The sequence below is a fragment of the Sorex araneus genome, chromosome 1, assembly GCF_027595985.1.
Source record: "Sorex araneus isolate mSorAra2 chromosome 1, mSorAra2.pri, whole genome shotgun sequence".
Lineage (NCBI taxonomy): Eukaryota > Metazoa > Chordata > Mammalia > Eulipotyphla > Soricidae > Sorex > Sorex araneus.
Window position 1 is genome coordinate 145756792 of NC_073302.1, and position 15809 is coordinate 145772600.

The window sequence follows — 15809 nt, forward strand, 5'->3', positions numbered from 1 at the left end:
TGACCCAGTGAAAAGAAAAGAAGTGAGACCTGTTCTGAGCATTAGACTTCTTGGTCAATGAAATGTTTATAAAAACGTCTGTGGACCAGTGAGACAGCTCAGTAAGCAAAGCACAGGCTTTGCGTGCAGGAGTCCCAGAAGCAGTGCTGAGGACCACATTCCTTTGCACTGTCATGTATGGCCCAACCCCCCCAAAAAAATTAAAAAACAATAACAAAAAAACTAAGCCAAAATAACCTTATGTATGTTTAAAGATAACAGAAATTCTTCCAAGATCTATAAATCATTAAAGATCAAAACATTCAAAAACATGCTAAAACTCTGCATAAAATAGTGTGACCTCTAATTTATACTGCCAAATTCCTGTTCCGTGTGAAATAGTTTGGAAACTACAGATCTGGCCTATTAAGTTTCATATTTCTTTAGTTATTGCTTTTAAAATTCACGAAATAACTGAAAAGTATATATTGTAACTTTGTAGATCCCTTTCCTTCTGAAATGCCATATTAAAATTTCTTGGTACCAGATGTCAACTTTACAATCTGGAGAAGGCATGATGTGTTGGCTAAGAGTAACATGGAAATGATTGCTACAGTCTATGCTGTTAGTAATTGATCTTTACTATGTTTCTTAGTAAGAAGCCAACTGAAATTAAAGTTTTTCTCAGATTTGCCATTAGACCCTCAGTGTTTAGGGACATGATAAAAACATCTCATGAAAAAAACAGCGGTTAACAACTCTGGAAATAAACGGGAAGAATGAGACTCAAGCTATGTGTTTATGAGATACATTTTTTTACGCCTGTCAGGGATTAGTTATTAGTTATTCATGTAAATGAATTCCACTAGTGGTTCTTAAACTTTTAAGCAGCTGGGTCTGGGACATAGAATGGTTAAGGCAGTTTCCAGCATCTCCTGCACCACCAGTCTGGCCCTGGTGTCCTGGCACCACAGAGCTAGGCCGCATCATGTTTTCAAGCTGTTGCATTGAACCAGTGACCAGATTGACTAGAATCACAAGGATAGGGCTCCCAGGTCTCTTGAGCACCACTTCAGAATCCCCCTCACCTCCTTAGCCCAAGAAAAAAGAGGAAAAAATTAAGCAGCAAAGGCCACTACAAATTCCTGTAGTATAATCATTAACATCTCTATTTGGAAAAATTTTTACCCGTGTATTTTTCTGTTTGGGGGTATTTTTTATTATTTTTTATTAATTGTAGAGCAATGGGAGACTTACGAATTTCACGTTTGGGTTTTTTGTTTTGTTTTGGTTTTTGTTTTTTTTTCTTTAATGTACTAAAACTGGGGCTGGAGAAATAGTACAGTGGGTAGGATGCCTGTGTTGCACAACACCAACCCAAGTTTGATCCCAGCATCATCCCATATGGTCCCCACCACCAGAGTATTCCTCAGTACACAGCCAGGAATAAACCCTGAGCATCACCAGGTGTGTCCCCAAAACAAAAGTTCTAAAATTGTGTTAATATTAAAATATTCCTAATGTAAACTATTTTTCTATGTTTGGAAGATAACTTTTAAGGAATTTGCAATAGCTACAAGCTAGGTATTTTTTTTGCAAATATATTTGTGCTATATTGTGTGTTTAAAATTCATTTAATAAGATAGTTTTTTTAAAATGAAGCAAACTCTAAAAATTAATTTTGACTTAGGAATTACTTGTTGTTAAAATTTATTTTCACAGAGAAGTGAATTTATATTCCATGTAAAACTACTATCGATAAGATGACGCCTATTTTCTGACAGATTTCTTCCAAGATGTATTTCAGTAGAATGAATGAAACAACATAAAAGAGATTTTATGTTTGTACTTAGTGTTTATACATCTAACCAGTTGTATTCACATGTAATATATGTATATATGGTCATGTAAATATATGGCAAATAGTACCATTTTCTTTCTTTCACTGGCATTAAAGATCAGTGTTGCATGGTATTTCTGAGAGATACTGGGACTTGTAAATATTTCTGTGTACATAACCTGTCTTGTGAATTTTGCATGCTGCACTAATCTCTGTTAAATCTGTCCCCTCTTTATTCAGAGCATGCTGTCAAGGTCCTTTAATTCCAATTTTACTGCTGTAAGCAGCTTTCACTATGGCAGCTCTAGGGATCTGCATGGCAGCCAAGGTAGTCTTGCCTTGAGTGTTGCAGACGGAAGAGGTTCTGGTGGGCACATTTTCCGAGTGAGTACCCATGGTAGACCAGTACTTTTAGTACATAGAAGAGGGGGAAAAGCCCATATTTTAATGTTGTATTTTTACTGTAGATTAGATACCTACATATCATCTTTTGGTTCTAAAGCTTATTCAAATCTAATTTAATCTTTATCTCATAATTAGATTTCTTAAATACTTGATTTGGCTTTTTTTTTTAATTAAGGGAAGGGTAATAGAAATAATTGAGAGCTTTTTTTAAATGATTGTTCTTTGTAATGTTTTAGTATTAAAATTAACTTGCTCTGAGAGGTTAGAGCAATAGAACAGTGGGTAGGACTTTAGCCTTGCATGTGGCCAGCCTGGCTTCGTTTCCCAGCACCCTATGTGGTCCCCTGAGTACCACAGGTATGGTTTCCCCCACCCCCCCCCCCACATAAGAAAAGTTTAACATGCCCTGGGCTGGGGAGGTAGGACTGGAGTATGTTTTGCATGCAGGAGACCTGGGATTGAGCTTCAGAACAGCATGATCCCCTAATTACTGTCAGAAGTTTAAAACCTGAGTGTTGCTAGTGTGACCCAAAAGCCAAACTAAATACGTTAATTAAAATAATATACTGGGGCTGGAGTGATAGCACAGTGGATAGGGTGTTTACCTTGCACGCGGCTGACCCAGGTTCGAGTCCCAGCATCCCATATGGTCCCCCCAAGCACTGCAGGAATAATTCCTGAGTGCATGAGCCAGGAGTAACCCCTGCGCAATGTGGGTGTAACCCAGAAAGCTAAACAAACAAACAAAAAAATTTAATATACCTACCCTAACTCAATGTTTTAAGACCATATCACATATAATTCACAGAGAAGTTGTTGGGAAGACTAATTTTTCTAGTATTTGAGAATTAGTAAATAAAAACACAGTACCTGAAACTAAGTGACATAATAAATGTGCGACTGTCAAGAGGGCCAGGAATTTTTCTAAATGAATGCCTCATAATGTGAGGTCCTGTTCCCTGGCACCACTAAAAAAAAAAGAAGGAAATTATAATAAATGCCACATCCTTTGTTGCCTACATTTCAGCAAAATAATAATGGCAAAGAAGAAATCTTTTTAAAAAGTTGTTTTGGTAAAAGTTGAGAGTCAGATAAAGATGGACGATTAAGAACAGAATAGCTCTAACATGGCTTTTAAAGATTTTTCTCTCCGAACTAACTTGAGGTGGTACCATGGACTCTAATTAGCAATTTTGTTCTACCTAAAAGACTCTTACATCCTGAGAAGACCCTTCTTCCCATACAACCTTAATTTATCCCCGTACCCCAGAATATTAGTTTCATGTTGACTTTGCTGACTTTGGGGTTCTTTGCTTTTTCTTGAGTTCTCTGTTCCTTCTCCTTGTTATTATACATTTTTGACACTGCTTTGCTATGTTCTAGGGTCGGAGCAATTTCCTGCATTTATTTTGTTCTAAACTGGGCCTTACTTTTTCCTTTACCTTCTGTTGCTGACAACTACTGGGTTTATGCTAGGCTAATAGTAGCAGCAATCATTTTGTAACTGAACAGTTGCAAAGAGGGAGAGGCAAGTGATTGACTTTCTGATGCTCATTCTAGTTGAATCCACGAAGTAAAGATCAGGACTTTTACTAAGTGATAATCTTTATAGTTATCTGGAACAATTGTTTTTTACATATTCTTATACTATTATTTCTTATTTTTATTATTCTTTAGTTCACACCCTTTGAGTCTGTTTCATTTTCATTAATAATGTTTATTTTTGTAAAGAGTAGGTAAACATACTTGTACATTTAGACTTTCTCTCCACATTTAAAGTTGTGAACTAAACTGGATTATAAACATTTGAAAAGCAAATTTTGAAAATGGAGGGGCTGGAGCAATAGCACAGCGGGTAGGGCGTTTGCCTTGCACAAGGCCGACCCGGGTTCGATTCCCAGCATCCCTTATGGTCCCCTGAGCACCTCCAGGAATAATTCCTGAGTGCATGAGCTAGGAGTAACCCCTGTGCATCCCAGGATGTGACCCAAAAAGCCAAAAAAAAAAAAATTGAAAAGGAGAAGGAAAATACTTATTACAGAAATACATTTAGTTAGACTAAACCACATAAATATACTGAGTCATGGTTTGAACAGTGAACTGTGCATTCTGTATCTGCTGTACATATGGATTCTAAGATTAAGTTATGGACCCCTTAGGTTTTATAAGTATCATTATAATGAACGACATTGCATATTTTTTACTATGATGGGGAAGTTTGTATTATCTATATTGCCAGTCATACCCTATTTGGAAAGCAAAATAGTGCTATTTATGACAATGTCTTTCATTTTCTATTAGTTTTGAAGTGAATTACAGAATGAGATATTTTCCAGTTTTATAGTGACAGAAAGTTGACGCATAACACTGCTGACTCTGTCAGTCATAATGATCTGCTACATGTGTTTATTATGAAATGATTACTGCCATAAAATTAGTTAACATCCCGGGGCTGGTGTGATAGCACAGTTTGCCTTGCATGTGGACAAACCAGGTTCAATTCCCAGCATTCCATATGGTCCACTGAGCACCGCAAGGAGTAATTCCTAAATGCAGAGCCAGGAATAACCCCTGGCAAAAAAAAAAAAAGCAAAAAGAAATCAGTTAACATCCCTCATAAGAGTACTAATATTGATGACAGGTAATGTAACATTTTATTTGGTTCTTCATCTTTCTTTACATTATCTAGTGATATTTCTTCCTTATCATTTCCCAAGTGTCATTTTGATTTTACATCTTAAAAGATCATTATTTATTTTAATTTTTATTTCCTCCTCATTTGAAGCATCCTCAGACATCCTGTCCAGGAGATCCTTGTCAAGATGATGTATTCATTTCAGGACAGCAGAACTACTCAGCAGCTACACTTAGTCACAGAGATGTTTCTCCAGACAGCTTGATGAAAGTAGGTCCTCAGGAAGTGAAATAGTGTCTGTGAGCTTACTGTATTTTACAACTTTTGAATTAAAAATATTTTGTGTACTTTAACACTAAAAAGACTTTTTGTTGGTTTTCCCCCCTTTGGTTAATTAGGGTTTTGTTTTTAATTATTGAGAATTATTTGATTATTTTTTTGAATAGAGTTTCATTCTTACATGCTGTTTCTCAGTACTTTCCAGAGTTTTTTCCCCACATTCAACAGTTATTTTATTGTTTAAATTTATAGAGATCACATTTACTTAATTTATCATTTGAATCTGTTTTTTGAGCATTCCTAGTAATGGATCTATTTGGAGAGTTCAAAGATAAATCTGCCATAAATTATTTGAGGCTGTTTTATTATTACTAAGGGCATTTAAAATATAATTACAAATCACTTTGAAAATCTTTTGTGTGCTATAAATAGATGGCTATATACTTAGTATGAAAGCAGCCATCAGTACATCACCAATTCAAATAGAAAATTCTTTTCTTTACTATTCTTTCTCAGAAATTCTTTCTGAGAAACTTACTCCATAAACCTGATGAAACAAGTTATAATTATGTGATATTGTGTTACATTAAAATTGACGTTGTTCTTGACAGTCAGAATTCAGCCATATATGTTCAGACGTACCTCTTTGTTTACTCTTGTTTTCTATTTTAATTGAACTGAGCTGTTATCTAAACTTTCATTTTCTTTTGTTTTTTAATCCATTTTTTTGACTTAGATTTTTAAGTTTATTTTATGATTTTTGTTCTCATGAGCCACCTGCTAGTCTTGGCTCAATATATTCTTGGACATTTGTACTATTGGTATGGAAATTGGAAATGTCAGGACAACCAAGTATATCTAGGTGTTAGGAAGTCTTAATGGATCAGAAGTTTGGGGCTAGAGAGATAGTGCAGTGGGTCCTCTTTTGCTTTTGAAAGATTCTTCACACTTAGCAAAATAAGGTATTAGACACATTTCCACAAAGAAAATTTTAAAAGGATGGAGACAGAGCTTAAAGCACTGAGCTCATATTTTTAATATAGAAGGCTTGGGTTTGATTCCCAGTTTTTCATGGTACCCTGAGTACAGAGCCATATGTGACCCCCCAAATATACATAGATTTAGATTCAATCTCTAAAATATGAGGACATAAAAGGTTAACTCAGGACCAGAGAGATAGTACAGTGATCATGGCATTGTTTACATATAACCAACTCAGGTTTGATTTCTGGCACCCTAACTGGTCCCCAGAGCCTACCAGAAGTGATCCCTGAGTGCAGAAACAGAAGTTAGCCCTGAGTATCACCAGGTGTGGCCCCAAAATAAAGTTTCAAAAATAAAACAGAGGTAATTCCAACAGAAAAGTAATAGTGTTTCAAATATAGTTTGTGAAACAAATTTGAATGCCGTGGCATCATATTTGTTGCTAATATACTTTGTTATTAATTCAAATGGGTGAAGTTCTATCACAAAATTGCTTTGTTTTGGAAAAAAGCACCAGTAAATGCATCTTTCAAATATATATGACTTATTTTAAAAAAACTTTGCTGATGGGCTTTCTCAAACTTTTTTAGCAGTGTAAAATCTTAGTGAAAAGTTAGTGTGAGTGTCATGTATATGGTTTAGAATGTTAAATGCTAGTGCTTTTTTAATGCAGCAGGAAGAAAGCTCAAATATTTGTAATAAGATATTTTAAGACACTTTATGTTTTTCTTAGATGCCTTTGAGTAATGGACAGATGGGCCAACCTCTCAGGCCACAGGCAAATTATAGTCAAATACATCACCCCCTTCCTCAGGCATCTGTGGCAAGGCATCCCTCTAGAGAGCAATTAATTGATTACTTGATGCTGAAAGTGGCCCACCAGCCTCCATATACACAGCCCCATTGTTCTTCTAGACAAGGCCATGAACTGGCAAGGCATGAGGTAAGAATAATCAATATTTTAAATATGATCCTAAGCTTTTAATTAATTTTAGTTTAATTATTAATAATACGTCCTTAACAGTAGTATTAAAAGTTTTGTTATAATCTGTATCCTGTTCTTGATTAATCAGCATAAAATATCAATATTGATGTTTTGGGCATAATTATTTTCTTTTGAGCGGTCATTTTCCCAAACCAACTGATGATACTCTAGTAATCAAGCCTTCTTCAAAGAAAAAATATGAGTGGTATATTATACTTAGCTATTTTGACACTTGGATTTTGATGTTGACTATAATCTCCAAACTACTTTGAGAATTAAATCTTTCCAGAGTATTTAAAATGTCACTGGTCATGTTTTAGAAAGTGGAGCAAGGGACTGGAATATTGGCTTTACTTCTGGAATCTCTGATTTGATTCTTGCCAATGCATGACACCCCCTGAGCATCACCTGGAGAGAATTCTAAGCATTGATATGGGAGTAGTCCTCAAGCATCATTAGTTGTAGTCAGAAAACAAGAGTCACCAATTATACATTTATTTTATTTGATTGTTGATAAAATAATAGAAATTTTAGTAGAGAATGAATGCTTTATTAAACTTTGGTTGAGTGAGTCTCTGGGGAAAAGGAATTTATTTTTTTCTTTTTGGGTCACACCCAGAGATGCTCAGGGGTTAACTCCTGATTTTGCACTCAGGAATTACTCCTGGCAGTGCTAGGGAGACCATATGGGACGCTGGGGATCGAACCTGGGTGTCAGCATGCAAGGCAAACACCCTACCCACTGTGCTATCGCCCTAGAAAAGGAATATTTTATTTTTAAAAACAGTTTACTTCTGGTCTGGAGCAATAGCACAGCGGGTAGGGCACTTGCCTTGAATACAGCCGACCCAGGTTCGATTCCCAGCATCCTATATGGTCCCCCGAGCACCGCCAGGAGTAACCCCTGTGCAATTCCAAGTATGACCCAAAAAGAAAAAAAAGAGTTCTTCCTCAGTTATAAAAATTATTACAGGTTGGCTATAAAATTTAGTAATTCATCATCTATCCCAACTCCTTAAGCCATAAACAGATTCAGGAAGTAAGTTAACTTCTGACGAGTCTTTTGGATGTTTTAGGAAAACACCTAACAGGGACTATAGTAATAGTACAGCAGGTAGGATGCTTGCCTTGCACACAGCCAACCTGGATTTGATCCCCTGCACCCCAGATGGTTCCAACCTGAGCCACCTAGGCATGATCTGAGTGCAGAGCCAGTAGTAAGTCCTGGGTAGAACTGAACCTGGTGTAGCACAAAAAGAAAAGAAAACATCTAACAGACAAAGGTAATATGAATTTAAATGTACTACAAATGAAAGCTGATAATAACATGTTTGAGGTATATACTTTATTGTCATGAAATGCTTTGATGCCTAAAAATTGTAGTAAGGTAGGGACCAAGGAGAAGTACAGTGGGCAAGGCACTTGCCTTTCACATAACCAACCAAGGGTCCATCCTTGGCACATCATATGGAACCCCAAGCACTGCTAAGAGTTATCTTTGACCACAGAACCAGGAGTAAGCTCTAAGCACCATCAAATGTCAACGCCCCCCCACCACCACCAAATGTACATGTGTAATAAGGTCAATACTTAGTTGGTCATAAAGTCATCAATATGTTAAACGAGGAGCTTTGCTTTATAACTCTGGCTTTTAACTCACTAGTTTATTAATGCAGTATTCCACTAGTTTAATAATACAAAATTACAATTGTAATTTCACTTCATCTGCTCAAATATTTATTTTATACAAATATTACATGTGTCTCTTTGCTTGAACTTAAGTCAACCAACATTTAAAATGTAGATGTTCAAATGTGTTTAGTCTTTCTGCTTCATGAGCGGAGAGGAGAAGGCAGATGGATTAGAGAAGGGATCACTAAGAAAATGATGGCTGGAGAACCAGTTGGGACCAAACATGATGACCTCTCAGTGTTTGTGTTGCAAGCTATAATGCCCAAAAGTAGATAGAATATGAGGAATATTGTCTGCCATAGAGGCAGGGGGAGGGTGGGAAAGGGGGGGTATACCTGGGATATTGGTGGTGGAGAATGTGCACTGGTGGAGGGATGGGTGTTTGATCATTGTGAGATTGTAACCCAAACATGAAAGCTTGTAACTATCTCACGGTGATTCAATCAAATTTAAAAAATTTAAAACAAAAACAAGAATAAAAACAAATGTGTTTAGTCTATTTGAAATAGTAATAGTACATTTTCTTTTCATTTTAATTTTAGATTTGTGTAAGGGTTGAAAAAGATCCAGAACTTGGATTTAGCATATCAGGAGGTGTTGGGGGTAGAGGAAACCCATTCCGACCTGATGACGATGTGAGTTTTGTTTATGTAGACTTGAAATCACCATAAATGTTTATTTACTAATTTAATACTTATTTAGGTTAAAATAACAACTTTTAAATTTTCCTCTTTTATTCATTTGTTTTGGAACATGACTAGTTCAAATCTTTAGTAAACAACATTTTAAATGTTATGTCACGGAATGATTTGTAATTTTGCTGTTTGCTGCATATCTACAGAAATAATTTCTTCCTTTATCCAAATCACTGTACTAAGGGTGTATTATTAGATATAAAAATAAAATTGGGTTATCACAATACTCTTAATAGTCATCGGAGACTTCTACCATGATTCAAATATTTGTAAACGGATTCTGTTATTTATACATACTGTTTTCCCATTGAATAATTTTTTTTATTGTTGTTAAAGGGTATATTTGTAACAAGGGTACAACCTGAAGGACCAGCATCAAAATTGCTGCAGCCGGGTGATAAAATTATTCAGGTAATTTTTTTTTCTTTTATAGAGCCTACCTCATCAAAAATTGTTAAATACCATATTAAAAATAAGCATTTTATGAAATTTATCTTAAAGTATGTATGAAGTGCCAGGGAGATGCCTCAGAGAACTGATGCTCATGTCGTGCATGTAGAAGGCCCTGTTTGATCCCCAGCAACCCATGATTCCCCACACACTGCCAGCGGTAGTCCCTGTGCAGAACTGGATATAGCCCAAAAACCAAAAGGAGGGAATAAAATTATCTTCTTTGTGGTATATGATCATTAAAGAATTTAAATCAGAGGCCAGAGCCATATTGCAGTAAGTAGGGTGCTTGCCTTGCATGCTGCTGACCAAGATTCAATCTCCAGCACCCTTAGCCCACCAGGAGTGGTCCATAAGCTCATAGCCAAGAGTAAACTGTGGGGGACAAGGAGGAGCAACAGCTGTAGTGGAGGGAAGATCAGATAGGAGTAGCCAGTGGTACTGAAAGGTGGTAAAGTGTTATGTATGAAATCATATCAGCAGCAGTACAGTAAGCCACATGCGAAAAATTATGTTATAAAAACGTGTCCCTTGTAGAAGCAGACTGGTGGATGGAAAGAAAAATGGGGGAGAAGGGGATACTGGTTGAGGGAAGAGGGCACTGGTGAAGGGATTGGTATTGAAACAGTGCATGCCTGAAACCCAATTGTGAGTAACTTTGTAATTTTTTTTCTTTAACCATCATTGCTTTCAATATGTATACTTTTTTTTATCATTATTTTTTTTCAAGTCTCAGTCATACAATGATCCAACACCCATCCTCACCAGTGCACATGATCCACCACCAAGAACCCCAGAGACCCTCCCTCCCTCTCCCCCTCTGCCTGTGTGGCAGATGATTTTTCAATTAACTCTCTCATTGCTATAACATTCAATTTTTGACCAAAAAACTCACTATCATTATTTGGAGTTTCCCCCACACAGTCAGACCTGTCAGAATGGCATCATTAGATCGTATGTTTTCTATTATTGATAGCAATGAGCATATGATGTTGCACGGTTGTGAAATTGGCCGCCTCGTTTTGGGATTCTGGTATTAAGTCCAGAGGTATTTCTGCCAGCCGCCGCTGCATTCTGAAATTGGTCTGTGTGCCTCTAGGATCATGGCTGTTCAGGAGTGGGGGAGCTGTGCGTGGGAGGCCACTGGGGTCTCATTAGAGCAGGAAGCAGGGCCGATTTTGCCCCCCCCCACCACCATTGTGAGATTCCCCATGGGTCCCATCATTGCAAGCTCCTACCTCTCTGTCCAGTTGGCACTAAATGGTGGTGGTCGCCATGCTGCCGAGAGGGGAAAAGGATGAGGACCAAAAACCTTTCCCTCCCGGGGCTGCACGGGACTGTAGTTAAGTTCAAAGTCCATGAGTGTAGCTGCCGGCAGCCTCTGGGTTTCTGTGCCTCTGGTATAATGGCCGCTCAGGGGTGGCTGAGCCATTCCTGAGTTGTTTTCTTTGGATATCAGGAGGCCGCGCGGTTTGGAGAGATATCCTAGTCCCACAAACCAGAGCTGTGTTAGTAGAAGCTCAGTGTCGCCGGGATTCCATCTGGAGAAGGCGGGGACTCTGCACCTTCTCCGTCTGGCGCCCCGGTGTTGTTGGCCCAGTCTGAGGTCCGGAGCATTCTTCCGGCTTGCGGTGCTCACGGCCCGGGTTCTTGCTGCTGACTGTTGCGGCAATATGGCACTGAGGGCGGGTTAAGGACGTGACTTCCAGCAGCAGGGTGGGCTGGAAACTGGGCTGGCATTCCAGTGCCTCCACGTATTTTGGAGAGGTATCCCAGTCCCACAAACCGGAGCCGTGTTAGTAGAAGCTCAGTGTTGCTGGGACTCCATCTGGAGAAGGCGGTAACTTTGTAATTTCATGGTGATTAATCCCTGAGCACTACTGGAGGTGGGACGCCCCCTCCCACTCCGGCCACACCAAAAAAAATTTTTTTAAATCATTTGAGGCAGCCAGAACTATGTGATATATAGTAAAACCTCAATAATTATTTAGACTAAATTATGAAAAGTGTAATGTTCTTGGTCTGATTATCCCTAGAAGGAAGACTAGACCTGTGCTCCATTCTCCTTAAAACTTGGTGGTCTCATTTGCATATGGCACCATGTACCTAACACTGAGTCATCTGAAAATGTGGGCAAGACATAGGTGCCATCTTCCGAGATTGTATTTTCATAGATAAGTGAATAGAACTCTTGTTTTTAAGTAGCTGAAATGATTCTTACTTTCTGCCACATGAAAGTATGTCATATGAAGTATTTATCAAAATTTTAAGTACAGAGATGTGAGTTACTATGAAAACTTTTTTGTAAAAACATTTTTCTTTTATAGGCAAATGGCTACAGTTTCATCAATATTGAACATGGACAAGCAGTATCCTTGCTAAAAACTTTCCAGAACACAGTTGAACTCATCATTGTACGAGAGGTTTCTTCATAAGCACTATGGATTGCAAAAGGGGAAGACAGCAAGATTCATTGGAAGATACTTGCAGGGGAAATTAATATTTTGACTATTTTTATATATAAAGAACTCAAATTATGTACAAATTTGTACATTAATGAAATAATGGAACTTGTGGTTAGAGGGAAAGAACCACTGTATAGTATATAGGGGAGACTGTTGAATTCATACCGTATAAAATTTCTTGTTAGGTTTTTAAACATAACAATCAAGGATACAAAAGCAAACATGTGTTTTTGTATAGAGTGTAGGTTTATTTTTGGATTTCATACACATGACTCTGCAAGGCTCTAGTTAGCCTTCATTGTAGTCCAGAGACAGATGGCAGAGCTATCTGTCTCATAGTTTATATGTCCTTATTTTTATTCAACTGGTATTAATGTTTTTCTGTTGAAACTTTTTTTTTAATGTGGGCAAGAGATTTGAAGTGTTGGTTTTTGCTATGTGCATATTGAATTGAAGAGTGAGTAGGTGAAGGTGGTGCTGGTGGATTCACTTTCCAAGGCCAGATTAAAACAGTTAATTCCTATAAAAATCTGGAAGCAAAGAATGAACAAAAAACTGATCCTGTGTTTTTTAAACTAGAATAATGCAATAAAAATGTAATGTCTTTGTAAAGAAATTTTGAAAAAACAATAATTGCATTTTATGAACTGTACAGGATTTGTTGTCATCGTCATTGACAGTACATTTGCTACTGGTGGCTTCAGTTTTTAATTTTTCACAACAAAATTTTGAACTCTACTGTAGATGCTTGTCCATGCATTTTTGTGCTATGGAGACACCCTAATATTTTTGCAAATGGCAGTACTTAAAATCTGTTTTATGATCAGTACTCCATTTTTATCATGTTATAAATTTTATTTTAAGCAGCAAATGATACTAAAATGGCCAATTTTAATTATTATGCTGCTGTACCATAAAATACAAGATTAGAAAAGCTGCTTGATTTTTATTTGGCCTCATATTGCCTTGGCAAAGTAAAAGGAAATAGTACGCATGGAGCTAGGAAACCAAAGCAAGTTTATGAAACTGGCACAGTAATAGAGAATTGCTGTGGAAAGCTGTAGAGCAAAGGGTTAGGTCCGCAAGGCCTGCCAATGTGTAATGATGTTCAAATAAAGGGCTGTTCCTACAAGTAACATTAATGTGAATTCAACGCTTCAGAGTCTTTAAAGGGTTTCTAAGTGTATTTGTATAATAGTGTGTTTTATCACCAACTGCCTTTGTTCTTCGTTAGTGTAACAAATACTTGATAGTTGATTAATTTTGTTTATTCAAGCAATTTTACTTGTGTTCTCTCTGTGTAATCAAATAAAAATTGAATAACATGCAATGGTAAGAATTAATGCATGGTATTTGGACCAGATTAAAGTGCCATAGAAGACCAATAACTGTTTTTAGTTAAGGCTGGTTTGGAGCCTTTCATTAGAGCAATATCAGTTACTACAATTTATTTTTAATTACTAAGATATATAGTTTTGGGATTTTTAATCTGTTATGATCTGTTCTTCAATCTGATTTTGATCAGGACTTTTATAGGACTAGCAAAAACAGCAGTCTACATTTTGCAAATGAATCAAAGTTGTTCCTTTCTTGCTAGTCAGAGTAAGTAGGCAGTACTTTTAAAACTATGTGAACTCAAATATTGCACTTCTTTTAAGATGTTACCAATTGGTTGTACTGTATAGTTTTAATAATGATTGAAACCCTTTAACAACTCTTTGTAAATTTTAACTCATTTTAGTTGATTTTCAGTAATATTTACATAGGAATTGATTTTTATGAATATAGTAGAAAATGTGCTGTATTTTGATAAAATTCATTTATTGTATGTGTGTTGTAATCTCTTTAAAAAAGAATGACAAACAGCTTCTTTAAGACAAGCCTCAGTGTTTACTTTATTCAGTTTATTTTAAAATAATAATTTTGAGTATATAAAATATATACATGATATTATTGATTTCCATCAATCTTCACAACCCGGTTTTGCTTTTATAAGGGATACATAAAATAATTATAATTATAAGTATGATGTTTTTCAAGTACTTTACCTTGAATCTGAGACATATTTTGAATCAGATACACAGACTACAGTTTTGGAAGTGGAAGTAAGCCACAGAGAACAATTGATTATCAGCAATCAATCTTTGAGTTCATTGTCTTATTATATTGAAATATTAATAGTGTGCAAGTGCTGTAGCTCAGTAGTAGAGCACTTGCCTTGATTTACACCTGGTATTAATCGCTAAGATTTTATTCTGCCCTAAATAATTTTTTTAATTAATGATTAAATTTTAACATTCTTATAACTAAAAATCTAATAATAGCTAAAAATTTTTGCACTTAAGTAACAAAAGTTTTATAATGCTGGTTCTTCAAAATTTGAATAAAAAAGTAAATCTGAGGAAATGAAATCATTTATAGCTATAGGCTATATCCATAATTGATTTTATTTTAATAAGTATTATGTAGCAAAATATTACTTTAATACTTTAATAAGTATTATGTAGCAAAACATCACAAAACTGTCTCAACAGAAATTTGATGGTCCTAAATTTTTAAGCTGTTAAAATTATATGTTCAGAATAATTTACTCAGCTTGGAATTGGGGATCATAATTTCTTCTAACTCCACAAAATTCTAAAATTCCCTACGTATTTATTTTGTAAATATTTTTTCCAACTTTGGGCCTGAAGGTGTGTATATATTTAAATTCTTTTAAGCACTTATGTTACTATAAGGAGAACTACATTTTAAATATTAATTTGCAGTACTTAAAAATCCCATTAGCATCTGTGTACTATTTTATCAGTGAGCATTTATAAACATTCTATTTTTTTAATATATCTAGACTATTTGAAGTAACAGTAAATAGGTAATAAATAATGTTGTATAAAGTTGTGTGATTTATTTTATGAAATTTAGGGTTTAGAGCTGTCATAAAAAGAAATATACTGTTATTTTCTTCGATTATTCAAACCCTTATATTTCTGGGTTTGGAGGATATGTAGTTTACTACCTCAAATTAATGCTTATACTTCTAAAGGGACCATTGAGATAAAAAATTTCTTTCAATCAAATGATTAGTCAGGCTACGTGGAACCTTATTTTTCCATTCTCTGTTGAAACTTTTATTAGGTTATTCTTCTGTTTCAACATTTGATGGATTTTTTGTGTAACACATTGAAGTACAAATTAAGACTTAAATGATTTATCAGGAGCATTAACATACACATTGGTGTACATGTGAATAAGGTAACACTTTCCTCTATATTATTTAGATTTGCAAATGTAATTTAGATTAGAGAAGCAACTGTCTAAAACCTTTAGGTATTACATAAGAGCATTCCAAAAGATTAACCATATTATAGTTAAAGTTGCTATCTGTTGACATTTGCAGAAC

The 15809-nt window shown here is 35.8% G+C and overlaps 1 protein-coding gene across 3 annotated transcripts in view; it reads left to right on the forward strand.

The window, feature by feature from the left end:
- ERBIN (erbb2 interacting protein) overlaps positions 1 to 15303 on the forward strand; it is a 105287-nt gene extending 89984 nt beyond the window's left edge. Inside the window, exons 22-27 of one of the 3 annotated variants that reach the window (XM_055144608.1) lie at positions 2060 to 2203; positions 5010 to 5129; positions 6856 to 7065; positions 9342 to 9434; positions 9831 to 9905; positions 12272 to 15303. In XM_055144608.1, the coding sequence (XP_055000583.1) occupies positions 2060 to 2203; positions 5010 to 5129; positions 6856 to 7065; positions 9342 to 9434; positions 9831 to 9905; positions 12272 to 12379 (750 nt within the window). In that variant the 3' untranslated portion in view covers positions 12380 to 15303. The remainder of the gene's footprint in view (positions 1 to 2059; positions 2204 to 5009; positions 5130 to 6855; positions 7066 to 9341; positions 9435 to 9830; positions 9906 to 12271) is intronic. The other 2 variants (XM_055144665.1, XM_055144714.1) reach the window with 2 other exon arrangements.
- Positions 15304 to 15809: the final 506 nt, after the last annotated feature.